At 41.2% G+C, this 21834-nt stretch overlaps 1 protein-coding gene across 2 annotated transcripts in view; it reads left to right on the top strand.

The window, feature by feature from the left end:
- Nucleotides 1-21834, top strand: part of atf7ip (activating transcription factor 7 interacting protein) — a 47116-nt gene that overhangs the window by 15760 nt on the left and 9522 nt on the right. For both annotated transcript variants that reach the window (XM_080721534.1, XM_080721535.1), the window contains exons 2-8: nt 6019-6081; nt 6890-7431; nt 7569-8061; nt 10409-10578; nt 14838-14975; nt 15108-15179; nt 15760-15851. In XM_080721534.1, the coding sequence (XP_080577660.1) occupies nt 6895-7431; nt 7569-8061; nt 10409-10578; nt 14838-14975; nt 15108-15179; nt 15760-15851 (1502 nt within the window). In that variant the 5' untranslated portion in view covers nt 6019-6081; nt 6890-6894. The remainder of the gene's footprint in view (nt 1-6018; nt 6082-6889; nt 7432-7568; nt 8062-10408; nt 10579-14837; nt 14976-15107; nt 15180-15759; nt 15852-21834) is intronic.

The raw sequence follows: 21834 nt of genomic DNA, 5'->3' as shown, positions 1-21834 counted from the left end.
CTACATGGAAGTACTGTATCGAGTGTGAAGTCGATCGCTTGTTGAAGTCATCTAAGCAACTTAAAACTTGGCGGGTGTATTGCTGAGGGCCCAGGGAAGTACAGTGTCGAGTCTGACGTTGATCGGACGAGCGGTTATTATCGAGTGGACACACATTCTGAATTATGGCCATGCTCCGAACTGCACTGCACTAGTTTATTTAAAGAAAGCCTTTTCTTTCTTTTTTCTTTTTTTTCCAGCAGACGGGAAAGAGAAGGAGTAGAAACTGCAGACAACTAGCAATTTATGAGCTGGATTTCAAACCCATTTTTGTAGATTAATTCATTGAATCGGGCTAATCATTAATCACCAGCAATTTCAGAGAATACAGTTTTGTCGAGCTAAAGACTCACAACAAGAGAGGTTTGAGATTATATAACATGGAAGAGCTTAGTAAAGGTTCTGAAATGTACCACATTCTAGTAACAGAATATGAACCACTTGAGCTGCTTTGTTGGTGAAAATAGCCGATCTGCAAGCTCACACAACACACTGTAACGTGTTGTGTGCTTGTAGATCTGTTATGTTAGCTAGGTGTGTGTGTGTGTGTGGGGGGGGGGGGGGGGGGGGGGGGCGGTAGGGGTTAATTTGATTAAAAGAGATTTAAATATTTGGGGGGAGAGTAATTCTTGTGAGGGTTAAGTTTGTAAAGATTTTTTATTTTTTTTGTATTTTGATTGAAGTATGAAGAATCCGGTCCCTCTGACAGAATGGTTTAGTCCATGGCTGTCTGTGAATTTCCATACCGGTTTGAGTTTGTGCTAGAATGGGGGATGGGTGCTGCTCGCAGACTGTGCACTGCACTTTGTGCCTCTCACGGTTAGCTACGGTCGGTATTTAGATATCATCGGTGTTGGTTTAAACCACACTGTATTGGTTATACATGTGGCATTTTCATGATTTATGCCTCTTTGTTTTGACAGGATGCAGTTAGGAACTGTATGTGTCCTGAAGGAAAATTATCTTGTATTTCACAATATGCATTACAGCACTCTGCAGTGTTCAGTCACTCCAACAACTATTTGTAGGCGGAGCTTGTAACTAGCTGTTCAGTTAAATCCTTCAAGTGTTCAGTACAGGTGGCCATTTTGCGTGCCTGCAGGCAACCCAGATAAAAGATCCATGAAAGGTGGGTGGGGACGGTAAAGGCAAAGGGTACAGTGAAATCTACGTGTTGTTGGTAGTGTAATTCTTACAGAGATAAATGGTTTACAGAGATTATATTTATCTGGTCTACTTTTGTCTGATCTGGAGCCAATAAATAGCTTCATTGTATGAACATGTTGTAATAAAGACATGCTCATCACTCCTGAAGATATTTTTAGAGCTTGTAGTTAGGACCATTAAATTAGTAATTTAAAATTACATTATAGTATCCGCTCTGTGTATATCGTTCCATTTTTGTGTATAATTGCAGAGAAAAGAAAGTTCCTGTTTTTCATTTTGAGAGGAAGCTCAGTGCTGTGTGGGTAAATGTGGGGATTTTATGGATGACCTCACCCCCCACCCCCTCTAGCAGAATGGTTTCGTCCATGGCAGTTTGTGCTAGAAAGGGGGATGGGTGCTAAGTGGCAGGCTGTGCTCTGCACTTTACCTTGTGCCTGTCACAGCTAGCTACGGTCGATGCGGGCTAAAACCACACTATTGGTTATACATGCGGTAGTTTTGTGATAAATGTATTGTATACTTGTTGGTTTATAACAGTATGCAGTTAAGAGCTTTGTCTAGAAATACTAATTTCATATGCAGTACCAGTCACTCCCACTACGATAATCACATTAAACAGATTCTTTATTTTAAAAAGCTACCCTGCCTTCATACTGTATCTTTTATTAATGGCATAAGAGATTTGAGCAAGTATTTTAGTAATATGGTGTTTTTGCATGTGAAGATGAAGATTTTTTTTGTTTACTGCCAATTGGAGGGGGGGGGGCTGTTTACTACATAAAGCAGAGGTTAGCTTTAACCACTTAGGTCCTATGTTAGATTTCGTTGTACGATTGTTTCGCAGGAAAATACTGTAAGCTGATCGACAAGCTCACAACAAAGCAACGTATAATTTGTGAGCTTGTAGATTGGCTACTCTAGTATTTTCTTTTTATTTATTTTTATAGAGATGCCAGGTTGAAAGTGGTTAAAAGATCGAATCGTTGGTAAAGCGAGTTTTGGTGCACTGCCAACAACAACACCGATCATAGCTAGCTGTGACAGGCAAAAAGGAAGCGCAGAGCACAGCCTGCAATCGGCAGTCGGCACCCATCCCCCATCCCCCATTCTAGCACATACCGGTTACAGCCAGCCATGGACTAAACCATTCTGACAGAGGGAGGGGTTCTTCATACTGCAAAATCCCCAAATTTTCAAAGCGTTTATAAAAAATACAAAAAAACAAGGACTTTCTCGTCTTTGCGAATATGTGAAGAGATATTTTCTATATTAGCTGATTTTTGTTTATAAATGTCTTTAGGGGTGTTTTATTATGACCTTTTGTAGTTATTCCTTAGCTATTTTCCAGATCAGACATAGACTAAGCAGACTAGACACAAAGTAAAAAAAACAACATAGTTTTCAATGTATATGTTGCCTTTTCTGTCTCCACCCATCTTTCATGGATCTTTTAACTGGGTTTGCCTGCATGCACACACAAAATGGCCACCTGTATTGCTATGCACGGGAACACTGAACACTTGGAACCGGTTCCAAGCTCCGCCTACAAAACTGTCAAAACATGGAAAATGTTCCTTTTGGGAAATGTTTACTCACCACTATGAAGAAATAATCTGGGTCTGGTTTTCTCTATCATTCACTGACAGACTGCAGTCTTTCAAAGCTTCCAAAATATTTGTCAACTTTTTGTCAATTTATGACCGTGAAGAACATTGCACATACTGTGTGCTATGTCAGAAAACTGAAGTTTAGTTGTTGGAAATTGTTACTAGTGCAGTACCCGTTGTTAGAGGGTACTGTTGCACTATATGTGTCAGTACCCGTTGTCAGAGTGTTTAGTGCAGCTCCTGTTATCAGAGTACTTAGACTCTAGACGCAAGTTTATTGTTTTGATTGTTCAGATCCCCATTAGTCACTTCCTCAGCAGTGATTATTCTTTCTGAGGTCAAACCAGCATCAGTGATCTCCCTATATGGGTATACGGACGCACACACGCGCACACACAGAGATACAGAGGTTCCTGGATTTATAGACGCACACAGCGCGCACACACATGCGCGCGCACACACACACACAGAGATACATGTTCATGAAAAACCTGAACCTTGATTTCATGAAGGCTTTCTTAGTTCTTTGGTGTGATGTGAAAATAGCCGATCTAAAAGCTCACAATGTGCTTTTAGCTGGAAGATAGGCTATTTTTGATTTTTTTTTTCCACGTCGTGAAAAATGGGGACGCCAGATTGAAATTGGTTAAAGGAGACAATTAAAAAATTGTGTTTGTTCGGGTCTTTGACTTCTTTAATTGAACAATAGAACATAAGGCTACTGGCGGTTGGCCTTGCCAGTGTTGGTACGCATGCAGGCGTACCTTCTACGTGAACCGTAGAAGGTAGCTGTTTTACACTATGTTGTGGTTCCTTTGTGAACGTATTCTCTCCAGAGTCTCCACAGTAATGTTGGCGAAAAAGTCACGTCTGTTGACGTAATGATGTGATGAATTGGCCGATTTGATACGATTTTTTTTTCTTCTTCTTTTTCACGTCTAGTTCTCATTTAAGATGAAAAAAACTAATGCTGGTCTCATCATAGACATTTGAAGCCTGTAGTGCCTTCTTTTGGGGATTTTTGGAGCCTCCCTCAGTTTAGAGAGTCAGCGGAGGGCTCACTAGCTGCAGGAAGCCCTGAGAGGGTTATGCAAAAGCTGCTTAGATGAGCAGAGACATCTTGGTATAAGCTATTAAAAGAGAATAATCATTTTCAGAATGAAAGATTATTCATCCTACATTTTCCTGCTGTATGTTCATTAACTTAGTTAGTCGGCTAATTCCCTGCCTCCTAGTGTTGGTTAATTGTTGCCGTTTACAGTACGGGTATAGAAAGGAAATACTTCGGAAAAGTATTTTTATGTTTGCTGAGAGAAATGGTAAACTGTTGAATAATAACTTTTTTGTTTATTTATGATAATGAAGTTGTATGTAAGTGACATTAAATAAAATTTGCGTATGCATGTAAATGTCAGTGCAGTGTCATAATGTAAATTTAATATCACAAGCAAATTATTAATGAACAGCAGGGTGGTGATGTAACTTGATCTGGTGCAGCCTTGGAAACGCATTCAGCTAGCTACCGTGAATTCAGTCTGGCTGCGCACAGCAGAGCCACCGGCCATTTTGAGTTCTGCAGTGGAACCAGGCACAGTTGATGAAACCTTAATGTGGGGGAGGGGAAGGTTGCGCACTGCACTGAGCAGTAACATTGGAATGTGAACTACGCGTGTAGCATGCTGGGAACTTTACATTTGTCATGATTTATGCTCCATGGACACATTACTTTGACTTGTTGTTACTTTTTAAACTATTGAAATACGTATGTTGAAATGCATTATGACTTGTTGTTTTTAATAGAAAAACGACTGAAAACAAAACTAAAAACTAAAGTATGGCTATTACTGTGTCATGTGTACGTGTTCAGCAGCTTAGTTTGCCTCTCAGCTTTACAGTGTAAAGAATTTACTGAGTGTGGTGTACTTAGCGGATGTTGTAAAATTCTCGGGTGACTCAGAAGACAGTTAGCAGGCTGAAATGTAAACGGTATGCCTGCAGGAAACCAGGGGTAGGACAAAAAGGTCATTGTTCTTGTACTAGACTGGTTGTAGTGGGGGAAAAAAACGGTGCACTTGTGTCTAGAACAGTCTGTACGTTCTAGAATTGTTGATTAGCACTGCTTTCACATTCCCAATGAAAGGGCTTGTCTTTTATTTGTTATTGTATTCTTTTGCCAGATTTTTGTTGCATTCAGAGCAATGCAGTAGCTTGTTCGTAATAATTGAGTAAAACGTACTTCTTGCCGAGTACAGGCCGCATAGAAATAATTTGCTTTGCGTTGTGGTGCAGTGACAGTCCAACATCAAAGGAATTATACACTTTGTAGTTTGATTTCCTGTACATGTTAAGAACTACAGAAATGTTAAAACACGGCTAGTAAACAACACAGCTGCAGCTGCAGGGTAATAGGTGTGTTAGATTTAGGTGTGCCCAGAGCCACGGGTGTGCCAATGTGCAAGCAAACATGGTAGTCATTAGCATTAGGCACACCTAAATCTAATACACCCATTATTCTTGTATTAGCTGCAGCTGCATGACTGTGTAGTGTGTACTATAAGGTCAGCCTTATGCAGCTTGCCATGTTTTTACTCTTGTTTTAGTGTAGTTCTTAACCTGAACCGGAAAACAAACTACTAAATCAGCACAATGCTTGTAGAGCTTGTAGATCTGCTATTGTGGTGTAGATAAAAAAAAGACTGAAAGTACAGTGCAACTCATTTCCATTTGGTCCTTGTTTGAAGAACCCACAAGTAGGAGGATTGTTCTCGGTAGCATTAGGCAGGCAGAATATTCTCTAGGCCCTCTAGCCCTGTATTTTAATCCTGGTGACTAGGCGGTTCAAATCAGTGCTCCACCTTGTGGTCATGGTTGTAAGGTCTGTCATTAGAAGGTTGTCATAAGATCAAAAGCAACAGTATTCTTTATACAGGGAAAGGGCACCAGATCAGCTGGTTAGTTTTTACATTGAACATTATATTTGTTCTTTTTATACGTTTCTAGTCGTCAAGGTTTTGAAGTGTCAGTGTTTTTGGAAGGGTATAACAACGGTTTAATTTCTATGATATTTAATCGTACAGTGTAGCGTACCAAGACTGCACACCCACCCATGGTGATAAATTGTACCTGCATTCATTTCTCAGTAGGCATGCAACAATCTACAGTAAACATAATTTAATCAAAACCATATGTTGTTTTTCTTTTCTAGGGTGCTGCTGAAGCATTTGGCCGAAAATCAGTGATCACATGATAATCAGTGTGCCACTTTGAGGTGAGGTGTTAATCATTATTATTCTTCTTCTACCAGACTACAATGCACACATCAGATTGACACCTGCATATAAATCTTAATCTATCACAAATGTGAAATCATCAGAAACAAATGCACATAAGTTGTGAAATCTAGCTTGAAAAGTGAATTCGTACGGGAATGGAAACTCTGCAGCTTTTGCATAACATATTACTGTTGCTAGCGCTGACTCAATCTGGCATCTCTGATTGGCTGACGCTGTGACCAATAGGATGACGGGGGGAGGGGTAGAGAACGTTGTTAGAAGCTGTGTTGTTCTTCTACGGTGCCATTTCTGTTCTCAAGATCAGGACGGGCCCATACTTGAAAATCTGAGGCTAATCAGCAAACTGAGACTAGGGGCCTTTGGTTAGTGCTGTTCAGAGCAACCTTTAGTAACACATACAGTATGTGCTTATCGGTAGTCTGAGCTGCAGATTACATGTATCACTCAGTACTTGTGTGTGTCTGTGTGTACAAATGCTGGGGAGCCCCAGTGACACAAATAGCTGGGATTTTCAACAATATCTGAATCAAATTAGGACATGAAGTTGAGGTGAGGCAACGATTTGTTATGCAGACCTCAGAGTGGAAAAAGAACCTTCTAGAACAGAACAAAGAAGAGAATCATGGGGCACCACAGTGACCTCTAGTGTTTCCTCTGAAACTATGCAATGTTTTCTATGTTTTTCCAGTAATGCGTTTTAACATGGGGAAGTAGAAGTGTCTTGTGATCTTGTTCAAATTGTCATTCGTTATATTAATGTCAGTTATTCTTCACCCTCTCCAGGTAAAATGGAAGTTGCTATGGCAGAGGAGAAAAAGAAGATTTTCCGCGCCAGGAAAACCATGAAGATCAGCGATCGACAGCAACTGGAATCTCTTCACGGCACCTTGTTAGCTGCAGCTCAATCGCCGACTCCGTCCCCTCCTCCCGCGGCACCTGTAGTAAATGGCACGCACAAAGAGGAGGGGCGAAAAGGGGCGGACAAAGAGCAAAATGACTTTTTGGACTCAAACTCGTCCCCCGCACACTCGCCTGTCTCCCCAGCCTCCCGGGGCTCCCCTCCTCCGTCCCTGTCCCTGAATTTGTCCCCTTCCCCGACCTCTTCCCAAAGTCCCAAAACCAGGGAGGACACGCCTCCTGCATCACCATTCCAAACTATCGACAACATTGACTTAAAAAACACAGAGGATGGGAAGAAGGCCCCGTTGCCTTCCCCATCATCAAATGGGTGTTCAGCAGTATCTCCAACAGAGAGCAAGGAAGGACCAGATGAAGAGGAGGGGAAATTGGAAAAGAAAGGAAAAGCTACGGAGTCTGAAAAAAAGGTTTGTGTAATGTAGAAGTTTTATAACTGCCCCAGGTTGAGATTGAATCCTAAAATAAGCTCACAGCATTTTTGGATTGATTAGCTGTCTTAGCACAACTTCACATGCCTCATCATACTTTTTGGTGTCTTTCTTAGGAAATTAACACTACAAAAGACGATGCAGCCACGGCGAAGGATTCTTTGAAGCCGACAATTAATGATTCAGCTCCATCTGTAAAGGAGTCCGAGGAAGACCACAAGGCAGTCACTAATTCCGCTGAGCCCATGGAGACAGATGGTGGTGACACTATGGAGGCCAAGGCTCCTGAGACCTCCGCATCCACAATAAAGGACGTAAAAACACCTTCCTCCAAAGCAGGTACCTCCACGGTACCTGCACCCTCCTCCTCATCCCAGCCCCAGGCAGCTACAGTTCTTGACCAGGAAAAGGAAACCAAGGAAGCAGCTAAGGAAGTGAAAGTGGAGAAAGTAAAGGATGAGGTGACTGCTAGTAAAGAGAAGGTGAAGAAAGGACCAACAGGACCAACAAAGGAGATAAAGATGGAGGTGGACCATGTGAAGGCAAAGACGGAAGTTGGAGAGTCCTCAAAACCATCCCGACCCACATCCACTCCTCCATCTGACACAGGTATGAGAGCAAGACAGGGAGAAAGGGGGAAAATAGCCCATCTACAAGCTCAAATATTGTCCGCCTGTGGAGGGCTGTCACAATTATTACATAATCGTCTAATCGCGATTGTGTCAAATAATCGCGATTAGACGATTATTTGACATAATTGACATAATTGCGATTATTGCGATTATTTGACATAATCGCGATTATTTTTCATAATCGTTTCCATGTTGAAAAATCTTCATATGTTCTTTTTAAAGTAAAAAATAGTGGAACTAGCAGATCTACAAGCTCACAACGCCTCGCATCGCGACGCCCTACGCCTGTGACACCTTTGTACAATGAAGGATAAATCGTTCTCAGATGGTTCAAAGTTCACGGATGCTTTAGACATGTCTGTGGACCAGTATAATAGATGAATCAAACTGTAATAATTTCTTTAGTATTCATAGTATTTTAGCTGTCAATGTTATGATATTACATCAGTAATGAAATGATTGCCCCCATTGTAATAAAGTTATGATGATAAATGTGGTCAATAATCAACAGGTTGTCATGACAACACAGTCCACCACACATTATTATTATTATTACATTTCTGTATGTATAGACTGTAGGCGCCCTGCTGCTGTACTCAAAATGTTTTGTTTACAATGACATGATGTATGCAGCTAAATGATGTCTGCCCTTAACATGAGACAACAGCATACTATGCTGTCTGCACTAAAGTCTATGTTCCAGATCTGTTTCTGTTCTATTGCAATTACGTCCCCTCCTATTTTTAACCTTGTAATATGTATATATATTTGTTATATGCTGCTTTTTTAACAATGAATTTCTGCCTCAGCTAAGCACAAAGTAAAATGAATATTAGCTCCAAGTTAATTGATACAACTATTTAGTAATGGTCAGTAAATTATTTTCAGGCATTAGCTGCCGACTTCACATTTATGAGTGTCTATAATCCCCAAACATTAGGCAATATTAAGGAAAAAAGCTAATTTAATGCATTCCATTAAACAGCAAATATTGAGCACTGTCACAGAAGAATATGACTCAGTTTTACATTTTTTGTAATCTTAGTAATTCATTTTCAATGAGGCGGGCAATTATTTTGTAACGCGCGGAGAAGTTGAGGGGCGGAGAGTCAAGCAGGCTGTGAAATTCTCACGTGCATGCTCGTTTCATGCACGCCCCCGTGGGCGGCAAGAGCTAGATTGTGGTATGCTTTTTTTCCACGCTATGCCTCCACACATGAGACTGATGAGGCTGCGCTCCCTGCTGATCCAATCCAAAACGCCCGCGTTAATAGCCCCCCGTCTGAAACGGCTTTAAGTGTGTGTCTTGTATTATAGTAGTTCTGTTAGCTACAAACCAAAACCTAACCTGATGTCCACAATATCAGATAATTTGTAAAAATCTCTTCTCTTCTCTTCTCTTCTCTTCTCTTCTCTTCTCTTCTCTTCTCTTCTCTTCTCTGGCCTATCCAGATTGGAATCCAGTTGTTTTGAGCAAGTCTGAATAGCAGCATAACACATGGAAACTGATTTTTGCTAATCAGATTTGAATCACATTCCTAGATCGCTTGAAATGCGATTCAAAACAGATTTCTAAGGATGTCTTAGTCTGCACACTTGAACACTGAAGCCTGATTAATGCGTCAACGTATGACTGTGTTGCTTGCTGACAATAGCCGATCTAAAATCCCACAATGCTTTGTGATGCAATATGTAGTGAGCTCGTAGATGTACCATTTCCGACACTGTCTGAATACACACATTTTATCTGATCGCTTACAAAAGTGTGGACAGTTAGTCATAAAGATCATAGTTGAGAAACAAATCAGATTTGTCTGCAGTCTGAAGAAAGCCTTGGGGTCAGCAATTTTAGACCAAACTGCCCTGTGACCAAAAATGATCACATCCAATCTGAAATGTAAATCATTGGAAATAAACTGACTTGATACTGCTGTCCCCTGTTGCCATTGTACCCATTGGAACCGAGCCTTTAATGTTTCAAGTGAATGTCCAACATTTCCTTGAATATTGTGTAACTAGAGAGATGACAGCTTATGACAGTTGCTATTCTATCCATTCTTATAACTCGGTACCTGTTGACTATGAAGAAGAAGAATCTAAAATAAGATATTCAAAAACTAAATTCTAATCTTCCAGTAAGATTTTGAGGAAAAGGTAATTTTCTACTAAGAACTAGACTTATAAAGTTTATCTCCAGAAAAACAGTTGGGCTATATTGATCTACATGCTGTGCTACCACTAGCATAAAACTAGCATAATACAGTTATTGGCCATTCACAAAGTGATGTACACCAAACTCACATCCTTTTTCTTTGTTGTTACAGTGGTCAAAGTTGAGAAGAACACCTCTTCACAACTTAAGCGAACTCTGTCAGAGGGCGAGAAAGATGGCCTAAAGGTGGAAAGAGAGGGGAAAAGGCCCAAGGTGGAGTTGGAAGCACAGCTGGAACTAAAGATTACTGGAAAAGCTAACAGTCGCCTTAAACTTGAAAAGGTTTGTAATGCCCTTTAATATACTGTCTTACATTTCCCCCTATTATAAGATATTTTTGTTTTATTGATGGCTGAAGACCATGTTACAAGCCATATTTTGAATACTGTAGGGATGGAGTTGGATGGTCTTCTCACTGCCATGAACTTTACAGGAGAGCTCAGAAGCAGGGACTGCCCCATAGGTCGAACTCCCGTTGGGTCGAACAGCGTCGGCAGGTTAGATAATCACCCGTGAGCGTCGGCAGGTTAGATAATCACCCGCGTCACGGTTACTAAGGTTAGGGTTAGAGTTAGGCATAGTTTTACTGAGGTTAGGATTAGGGTTTGGGTTAGAGTTTGGTGGTCGATCCAAAGGGTGCACACATACCTGAGATATACCAGTAAGACTACCTAATTGGGAGATAAGCGACCGACAGGTCGCATACACAAACTTTAGAAGGCAATGGAAGACAATCAGGAGGGAATATAGGAAATGTGACAGATCCATGTTGATGACGTGACTTTAGAGATACTGTGTACCGCTTTGTGTTATTTATCTGTAGGAGCAGTGTCCAAAAATGCAAGTTGCAAATTGCAAGAATCGGCCTCATGGTGGCGCTAGAAGAGGGCCATGTGAGAAATGAGGGGTGGAGGTTGTGGTTTGGCAGCCAAGGAGTGTGTGTGTGTGTGCGCAAAGTTTGGCATGGATAGGGGCAACGGTGGCGGAGATATGAATTGGGTAAAAGTGTGACGTGACGGACAGACAGACTGACAGCCGGTGGAGGTTTTGATAGTAACTGCGAACTGACGGTCGCAATAAAGTTTTTTAAGGCCTGCAGACGATCTTCTGACATATCATGACATCATTGCTGTTATACTGTTCAGTGAAATGTGCAATTTCTAACTTCACGTCATCTGTCTGCAATATCGAAATCTGTGACCGCCTCCAAGAGTATGAGAACATGGGAAGCCCACATTTTGAAGAAACTTTTTTTTTAAAGAAACACCCTTGTCTATGATTACATATTAACGAAAAAATTCAACGTATTGCCCCATGTTGTATTCAATTGGGCTCACAACTATGTGCACATTTAGCCAAATTAATATAGTTGTAAATTAGATGTATTCTTGAGATTCTCTAATAGACCTTAGGCCTGGGGCCAATTCTGATATCTTCACAAATTGGTACCACCCAAGGTGACCGTACATTTTTTACATTTTTGACTTCCTACATGTCTCTAGTTTACATTTTGTTATGATAACCCTTTCTGAGACCCAGCTTAATTGATGTTATCACCCGCTAGAGTCGGTCTCCCATCGACTTTCTATACAGGAGGAAAATACCCTGAAAACCTTTTTTTTCTGGGTATTTAAGTAGGATGTGAGGGGTCTAACTAGGGGTTTGTCTTGATGCTGAATCCATTGCAAGCATTTGTTTTGCACGAAAAACATTCCTTGGGCTACAAATGGCCACAGAAAGCGATGGTTTAGTGATGAAAAATGATGAGTCATCACTTTTCATCAGTTTCATCAGTTTTGTGGGCGTCTTCTGTGGCCATTTGTAGCCCAAGAGGAATGTTTTTTGTGCAAAACAAATGCTTGCAATGGATTCAGTATCATGACAAACCCCTAGTTAGACCCCTCACATCCTACTTAAATATCCAGAAAAAAAAAGTTTTCTGGGTATTTTCCTCCTGTATAGAAAGTCGATGGGAGACCGACTCTAGCGGCTGATAACATCAATTAAGCTGGGTCTCAGAAAGGGTTATCATACCAAAATGTAAACTAGAGACATGTAGGAAGTCAAAAATGTAAAAAATGTACGGTCACCTTGGGTGGTACCAATTTGTGAAGATATCAGAATTGGCCCCAGGCCTAACTGGTTGTGGTTACAATCTGCACATTTGCCTTCACTGTATATTTTTGGTTACTTCCTGAAAGCTGAAAGCCTCCGAGTCAAAAGGCCCGATCAAAAAAACACTGATTTAATGACATCATAAAATCATCCCCTCCCCCTTTTACCATACACTCAACAACATCATGTTTTAGGGGTGGGAGTGGGGGAGAGAATCATGGCACCCCATCTTTAAAATGGTTGAGAACCACTTATCTAGGAATACATTCCATTAATAGTTGTTAAAGTACAGCTACAAGTCAGTAAAATAATAATGTACATGGTGCAGTATGATGTTCATGTTCCACTACAGTAAAAAAGTAGTGGAACATCAACTGAAGCAGCTCTAAGGTATATTATGAGATGGTTCAATATTGAAAATGGGTGGTTTTCCCCTTTAAGTAGCCTACACTTTACATGCCCAGTTGCACCAACATGTGTAGCTAGAATCACCATTAAGGGCGATACGTAATTACAAGTAATACAGTGCTCAGGTGGGCAAAAGCCAGCAGAACCGGTAAGTACCAGTCCAATTCATTCATTTCGTGGGTGTCTGCGTCATTGCTGACATGAAAGAGCAGTGGCAGCGTTTTCAAAACAAAACAGAGCAGAATAGTGTGGATGATAGGTGAAAATGTGTTTTCAAATAAAAATGTCCTAGTGGAGACTAGGCCTGAGATATCTGCCTCTCGCCTAGACTGGGATGATGTAACCATGCCGGAAAAAAGAGCACCTGTGCTCCTCCAAAATGATTCCCTCGGCCAGAGGCATCATAATTATTTTTGTTTGGTTTAATTATTATTGTTTTGTTTTGGTATAATAATCATTTGGTATATCCCATGTTTTATTCCAACACGTAGACTAGAGTAGACTACTAGATTCGGCATTCAGTTGGAGTAACGACTGAAAACAAAGTGGTACCAACCGGAAAACGCTTTCTAGAATTTGCTTTGCTTAAATCACACTGGTCAGTTTGGCATGAAAACCAGGCTTTCCGCAATGTGGAAAGCTTGGTGACGCAATGTTACCTCTCTCCAAACACAAAGGGGCACTTTTTCTCACCTTCGTAGGGATCTGGCTAGAGATTACTAATGACAAAACGTTTGTTACATGCCAAATATAAGTTAAAATTGACCGCCAAATCAGAACTTACATTATGTTGTAATATTTCTTTCATAAGTGTATGATTCAAATTGGTGGAGCAAATGTTCCATTATTAATTTGTTGGGTAAAGTATAAACACCACAATTTAGTTTAATGCATAAATTGTTTCCTAATTGAGCTGGGAAACTTTCCTTGGCAAAACCTTGAAGCCTGATTTCCCAGACCTTCAATTTTCATAAAAGGCCTTCACAGGCCTTTCCTATCTCACAAGGTGAAAAGAGTCTAGAAAAATGGAGAACGTGTCTATAGGGAGAGACTTACGTTGTATGTGTCCCTGTTTTTTTGCCGCCTATCACAACATGGGTTTAATGCCTGAGGAATGTAAACAACATGAATATAACTTCCTTGGGCGGTTCTTCCGGTACTTCCTGTTAGACACCCTCTGTAGAAGATCTCAACCAGTGTGATTGTGTTGCCATAAGATTAGGTGTGGTGCAGGTACACACAGTACAGGTAAAACTAGTAAGATGCCTCAGGGCGACAAGCGACCTCGCCCTAAAGGGTGAGGTTGCGCCACAGTGATGTGTGGACATCAGGGTTGTGGACATCAGGGATCTCCATAAGTGTGGGCATAAAATGGATTTGTTCCCCTGGCATCACAGGGATCTCTAACAGGGCATCATTAATGATGATATCAGGGAACTCCATATGTGGGCATAAAATGGATTCTGTTAGTGTGACATCACAGTGAAGGCAGAGCGTGATGTCAGAGTGGCAAACCCTTTCTGGTAGAGTGGTTCCCCTGAGGGCGAGGTCGCGCCACAGTGATGTGGACATCAGGGATTTGGACATCAGTGATCTCCATATATGGGCATAAAAGGGATTGTTCCCCTGGCATCACAGGGATCTCCATATCTTCATATATGGGCCTCCGCACAGCCAATCACAAGCTTCCGTGACAGTCTTTGCCTTAACCAAGGTGCTTTTTTGATACACTCGGACTGAAATACCTGCAAAAAAGGGAGTCCCATGTTCTCACCACTAGTGAGGAGTGAGTTTGCAAAGCATGCTGGTAGTTGGAGTAATATACATTGGGACGTAATCCAGAGGAGAACACACATTAATTTTTCCGGTCAAAGAGCGTCAATTATGAATAGCGTCAAATATGAATATTCTTTCCCACTACAAATAGTACAAACTTTGAGTGAATACAGTTTGTTCAGGTGAACTTCCGAAATGGCATTTTGACATTGCATGTTTTGTTTTTTCTTATTCTTTTTCAGCTTGTGCAGCAGTTGGTGGCGGAGCAGTTGAAGCTGTTCGAGTGTAAGGTTATTGATAAAGGTTTACAAGAGCTGAAAGACAGAGTAGAAAAGATAGACTGTGCCACCAAACACCAGACCGGCATTACTACACTACAAGTAAGCAGAATGTCTTTCATTTTCATTCACATGCAATAACGTATTCATTTACATATACATGGTAATGTTTGAACAGAAATGTATTCTAGTTTGTAAGCCCCAAATATTTAGTCTGTCTGCAATCTTTTTCAGGCTAAAATAACTCGAATAGCGAAGAAGTTTGGAGAGGCCAATCAAGCATCAGAAAACAGAAGAAAACAGGAGGTGATTTATTTTCTTCTTTATTACACTTTCAAGGGACATGAAACCCTAGGCTGATTTTTAGATTTAGTTGTACCAATGTACCAATAGTTGGACATTGGCCACCATCGCTCTGGGAACGCCTAAAAATAACATGCCAGATATTAAATGCATTGGCTGCAATTGTGTTGCCTACAGGGTTCCTACACAAGTATAGAAAAGTATTGACTGGGTGTGGTGTTAACCAGTTTCAACATGCGTCCCTATTTTTGGCATGAAATTGTAGGCCAAAGAAAAAGATGTAATAGCCGATCTACTATCTCACAATGTGTTGCATTGTCAATGTGACGTGTTGTGAGCTTGTAGATTGGCTATTTTCGCCACTTGACACCATCGCACAGCTAAGGCAGTCATTCCCTGATTCCCTGTGATTCCCTGTGCCCAATTGCCTTCCATATTTGTACCAGTCTGTAGTTTTTCCACCTGTACAGGAAAAGAAACAAAATCAGCTTAGGGTTTCATCCGCTTTCAAGACTTTTTGTTCAGGTCTTCAATTCATGTCTGAAAAACACATTTCTAACAATGGACTTTATAATTTTCACAGGCACTTGTAGCTGCTACTGCTAAGACTGCAGCTGCTGCAGCAGCAGCAGCAGCAGCTGGACCAGCGACCCAAATAACCCCAGTAACCCATCGGTGAGTGTGTTCATATTTTTTATGATTCATAATGTAACACACTGTCATTGCCTGACTTATTATAGCAGACAAGTATTGATGTTTTACATAACAGTATATTACAAATTCCACTTGGCACATCAGTTAATTTTTCATCTAGTCATTAAAGAAATAAAATAAAATATTCTGTGCAATCGATAAAATGTATCATATTTCGCGTATGTTTGTGAATTTCCCAATGGGCCATTTGTATGAACGTGACAACACCAGGCTGAAGCCAGTAATACACATGTAGGGCTATATAATTTCCTTGATTCTGTAACATAAAAAAAAACCAGACTGAACATAAAACAGTGTCCATATAATTATACAGAAGTGTCCAGAATTTGGAGGTTTGAGTATTTACATTATAAGGGTACCACATCAGCATGTACATATATCCATAAAAATGCGGTTATGGGATACAGAAAAATGAGCAAATGACCAGCAGCAGAGGAACGAACCAACAACTACAAAACTAAGAAATACCGCATTAATGTGGTTACAGTCAGGGCAAAACAATATCCACATGAGTATCAAGTTTTGTCAACTTGTTGCGCGCGCACACAAAACATACACAAAATGCCAAATCCCAAATGTATCTCCAAAATCGCACACTTCACATGGTATCAAACACAACACACGTGTATATCTCCTTGTATGGGCCGTTCTGTCCGTGACGTCAGCTGTGATGTGATGAGGTCAGTCTCTACGTACTTTCTATGGCGTTAGTCTCGTGTAACGTTAGTCTCGTGTGAGCTGTTGGTACTGCACAGAGCCTTGTATTCAGAATGTGTCGCGCCACCCGCGTTCACTTCATGGGGCCAGGTCTTCTACATACACATCTATTGGCGAATAGTGACAAAGCGCGAACAGAATGCATTGGAGTCTATGAGGGTAAAGTGACATTTCGAGTTACATGAGAACCACGTGACCAGTGCTGTTTCTGACCCCGCATTGGCAGAACTCTCTATACAAGGCTCTGGCACTGCATACATAGGAACACAGAGACAAACATCAAAAAAGTCATATTAGCGGGTTTGAAAAAATGGATTTCATAGTCCCAGACACATGGAGCCGTTCACAGCAACAATATTGAGATTGTCCTGGATTGCTATAATCACTTAAGGCTGGATTGAAGTTTAATGAAGACAGAATAAAGTCCACAATCCTTTACATCTCCTAAAAACGATTTCTTTGGGGAACCAAGATTTGCTGACTTTTTCTTTTGAGCGATGTCAAGATCAACTTTTTAAAGCACGCACTTGGCCTTAAAATATTTCTCTAATAAACCTCGTTTGGAATAAACATGCAGCTTTCTTACCTGCAAAGTAGCCCTGCATGGTTACCAGCTGCCGAGTCTTGTAACGTTCTACAATGTGAAGCTTGAGCTACGGTACCTCAGGCACTGCAGAGTGTAGTTAAAACTGCACCTCTCCTCCCAACAGCGTGCTCCGTCGGCAGACGCAGGAGCCGCAGCCTGAAGTGCCCTCTGTCGCTAAGACACCCGCAGTGTTCAAAAAGAAGAAAAACAGGACGAAGGACGAAAAACAAGAAATTCCGGCCGAAGAAGAGCCGGAGGAGGAGGAGGAGCCTTCTGGCCTGCCACACATGACCATGGCACAGCGGTTGACAGAGTACAGTGTAGGGAAATGTCTACCAAACGTTCCACTCCGGCCGATCAGCTCCCAGTGGGAGACAGCCTTTTACAATGATTGTGGAAAAAAAGCACAGAAGCCGAGACCCGACCGATACGCTTCGTATATATTCCGCAACTTGGTTCCCTATGACATCTACTGTAGCTGGGTCTCAAGGGTGAACTATATTGGCTTACTGGGAAAGGCCGCTCTGCCCAGGAACGTAAGGAAGACACTAAGGATGTACATTGAACGTCGGTTCAGCAGACTGTCCTCTGACAACTGGAGAGAGATTCGGGAAGCCATCAATGAACTACTACGAGTGAAGAGAAAACCACTATTTTTTGGAGTGTGTTAATGGTTGAACTGCCATGTCTACTTGAAATAAAACTTTACTGACAAGAACAAAAGCATACTAATAATATAGGCCCCATGCCTTACTGTAATAGTTATTGCATTATTGCATTTTCTTTAGACACGTTCTCTGCATATTAACCCTGCTTTAAAACATAAAGTTGAGAATGTGGTGGAAAGAAAAATCATTGTTGTATGGAATGTAGATTACACATGGGAAATAAAGTTCTTCTGCCCACTGCTTAGTACTGGAATGAAAACAGATTTGCAATGGAAACAAGTGTACACAACAACAATTATAACAGGTGATTTTGCTCCAAACTCAAAAAATGATGGCAATGGGTAGAAACCAGGCCTGGAATTTCATAATTTTAGGGGCAAGGCCACTTGGCCTTTGGTGTTGTCCATTTTTTTAGGACAAAGGCCAAATGCCAGGGCAGGAAGGCCATCAAATAAAACACGTTTTAGTCAACTGAAAGAATTTGTTTTATTTAAGGGTTAGGGATGATAACCTAATCTGAAGGGAAATAGATAAATGATGGTATTAACAATGTGATCCAAGCTCAGCCCTGCACCAATCAAAGTCACTGGATTGGTTTAAAGATGGGGACTCGGGAGTTAAGATTTCAGAATCTCAACAAAAGACACAGGTGTCTACATATTGACGAGAAAGTGGTACAGTCAGCTGGGGTATTAAGGCCACTGTGGCCTCAGGTCATGCCATTGGTTTGAGGGGCACAAGGCCAAACTGAAGGGCAACGGCAGCCATGGCCTCCATGAAATTCCTGCCCTGGTAGAAACTGAAAGAAGTGTCACACTGGAGGAAAGACGTCTGGTCATCTTCATGTAGCACATTTCCCACAGTATAAAGTAAAAAAAAAATAGGCCAAAGAAAAAAAAATGTCTTTAGAAATGCACAAGACATTAATACAAGCATACTGTATAAAGTTAATGAAATACACCTACACACATTTATAAACCCTATCCATCCACATGTTCAAAAGATACAGCCCTTCTCCACCACCACCACAACCTCTTGTACATACTGTACACCAACACCAGATACATGTACTGTAGGATGTGCTGTACTCTGGCATAATAAAAATCAATTCATTACCGTTTAGGCGACAGTCCACTAAACGTGAGCATTTTGTCCTTAAGCCTCAGCAAGTTGGTGTTTATTGTACTGTTGCCTGAACAGTAACAGATCTCCAATAACGTGAGTGCAGTTGGTTCCATAAAGTAGGACAATAGTGCCATGTACCTTCACCAGTTATCAGGAGACAAGTGCCTAATGATCTGAAGGGTGTGATTCGTTTATAGGGTGTGATGTATTTAGGAGCTGAGCAAACATTAGTACTTTTATTCTGCATTGCATTGGGAGCCAATGAAGTGATCTATACAGTAAGTAATGTGCTGGGCTTTTCTTGTCCCAGTGAGTTCTCTGGCTGCAGCATTTTGAATGAGCTGTAGCCTTCATACAGTCTCTTTGGGTACATAGAGGTCATTGCCATCTAAACTGTTTCTTTCAATCAGATTGGGTCAAAAACTATTCTGGTCACCCAGATGACCAGCTCACTGTGTTTCAGAAGCGGTGAAACCAAATGGGAACGGTTCTCTTAATAGAGATTTCAATTTGTATTCTTTGTTCAACTGTAGAACATTTTGGGAGTGGTTCAGTGTTGATAGAACTTATTGAAGATGTTCTGTTATTCTTGAGACAAAGCACTCCTAGTACACACACACACACACACACACACACACACACACACACACACACACACACACACAGACAAATCATGCAAACTAAAGACAACAGCTGCTTAGCTTAGGCTCAAAATCAACTAATCAAAAACCAATGGTAATGCATATCAACAATAAGAACAACTCTCCAATAACCATGGACCAAAATCAGCTAGAGGATGTAGCCAGTTTTGCATTCCTAAGAAGAAGCATAATTACTGTGGACGGAGGAACGGATGAGGATGTCAGTGCCAGAATAGGAAAACAAGGACCACATTCAAAATCTTAAATTTGGAAAGCTACAAATATACACTGCTCAAAAAAATAAAGGGAACACCCAAAAAACCCAACATAGACCTGCCAGTCCATGTGTTCTCTGGCAAATGTCAATCGGGCTGCACGGTGTTGGGCTGTGAGCACAGGCCCCACTTGAGGACGTCGGGCCCTCATACCACCATCATGGAATCTGTTTCTCACAGTTTAAGCAGAAACATTCACATTAGTGGCCTGCTGAAGGTCGTTTTGTAGGGCTCTGGAAGTGCTCCTCCTGTTCCTCCTTGCACAAAGGACCAGATAGCGGTCCTGCAGCTGGGTTGTTGTCCTCCTACGGCCCCCTCCACGTCTCCTGGTGTACTGGCCTGTCTCCTGGTATCGCATCCATGCTCTGGACACTGTGCTGGGAGACACAGCAAACCTTCTTGCCACAGTGCGCATTGATGTGCCATCCTGGATGAGCAGCACTACCTGAGCAACTTCTGGGGGTTGCAGATACCGCCTCATGCTACCTCTAGTGGTCAGGGCACTGGCAAAATCCAAAACTAACCAAAAGTCTGCCAGAAAGGATGAGGACAGGCAAATGGTCTGTGGCCACCACCTGCAAAACCATTCCTTTTTTAGGGGTTGTCTTGCAAATTGCCTCATTTTCACCTGTTGTCTTTTCCATTTGCACAACAGCAGATGAAACTGATTCATAATCAGTGTCGCTTCCTAACTGGCCAGGTTGATATCCCAAAAGTGTGATTGACTTGGAGTTACATTGCAATGATTATGCGTTCCCTTTCTTTTTTTGAGCAGTGTATATCACACAAGACCAAACTGCAAATACTCAACTCAAATGTCAAATCCACCTTACTCTACAGTTCAGAAACCTACCAACCTACCAAGATAACTAACTACCAACATATTCAACAAAATATATTTTTCAACCACTGCCTCCAACGCCTCCTAGAAGTGGGACCTCACTAGACAAGACACAATAGAAACACAAATCAGGAAGAGGAACTGGATAGGTCACATAACATAATAGATCAATCACAAAACATGCTCTGACATGGATCTTGCAAGGCTGGAGGATGAGAGGAAGGCCTATTTTTAGAGCCACCTTGAGAAGGACCACAGAGCAGGAGATGAAAGCACAAGGGCTGCCATGGAAACAACTGGAGCGTAAGATGGCATAAGATTGAAGAAAATGGAGGAATTTCATCAATGGCCAATGTTGCTCAGGGAATGTAAAAGCCTAAGTAATTTGAGACAAAAAGGGTCATATGAGTTTGTTACATTTAATCAATATTAATCAATGGTACCATAAAGCTCAAATAATAGCAGGGGCTCACTTACTGATCACTGGGTGATTTGTGTACATGTAAAGAAAGACGTGTCCCCAACAAAATATTAAAAATACAATAAGAACGGTGGTGGACACAATAAGGACTGTGGTGGACAATGTACCATCATTTCCATAGCAGTAATTATTCACGTACATATTTCACATTGATACTCGCCAGTGTTCTGTTCTGCTCTTTTCGACATAAACAGCATTCTGGGCTCAACGTTTCCAAAGCCATTACCGTCAAAGTTGAAAATATGGTTGCACTGGTTAAAGCAAGCGCCCAATAACAGCTGAATTGTAAATAATTAGGGCTGGGATGCGATTAAAATTTTTAATCTAATTAATTACAGGCTTTGTGATTAATTAATCACAATTAATCGCATTTTAATCGCACATCGTTATTTGACCTGAAAAGCATTTTTTCAAGTAAAAAACATTTTGTTGTACGAGTGAATCAACAAGTGAGTTTTTTAAATCGAAATTTTGCATCCACTGGGCCAAGCAAAGCGCTACTTCTCACTTTGCGTTTGTTGTCTCTTCTTGGTTAGTGCATCGCTATGATCGATATACCCGAAACTGAAGGTTCTGTGGTGCAAAAACTAGGTGCGATTAAAATGCGTTA

Source organism: Nannobrachium achirus (genome assembly GCF_963921795.1).
Source record: "Nannobrachium achirus genome assembly, chromosome: 3".
NCBI lineage: Eukaryota > Metazoa > Chordata > Actinopteri > Myctophiformes > Myctophidae > Nannobrachium > Nannobrachium achirus.
This window is presented reverse-complemented; position numbering and strand designations above follow the sequence as displayed.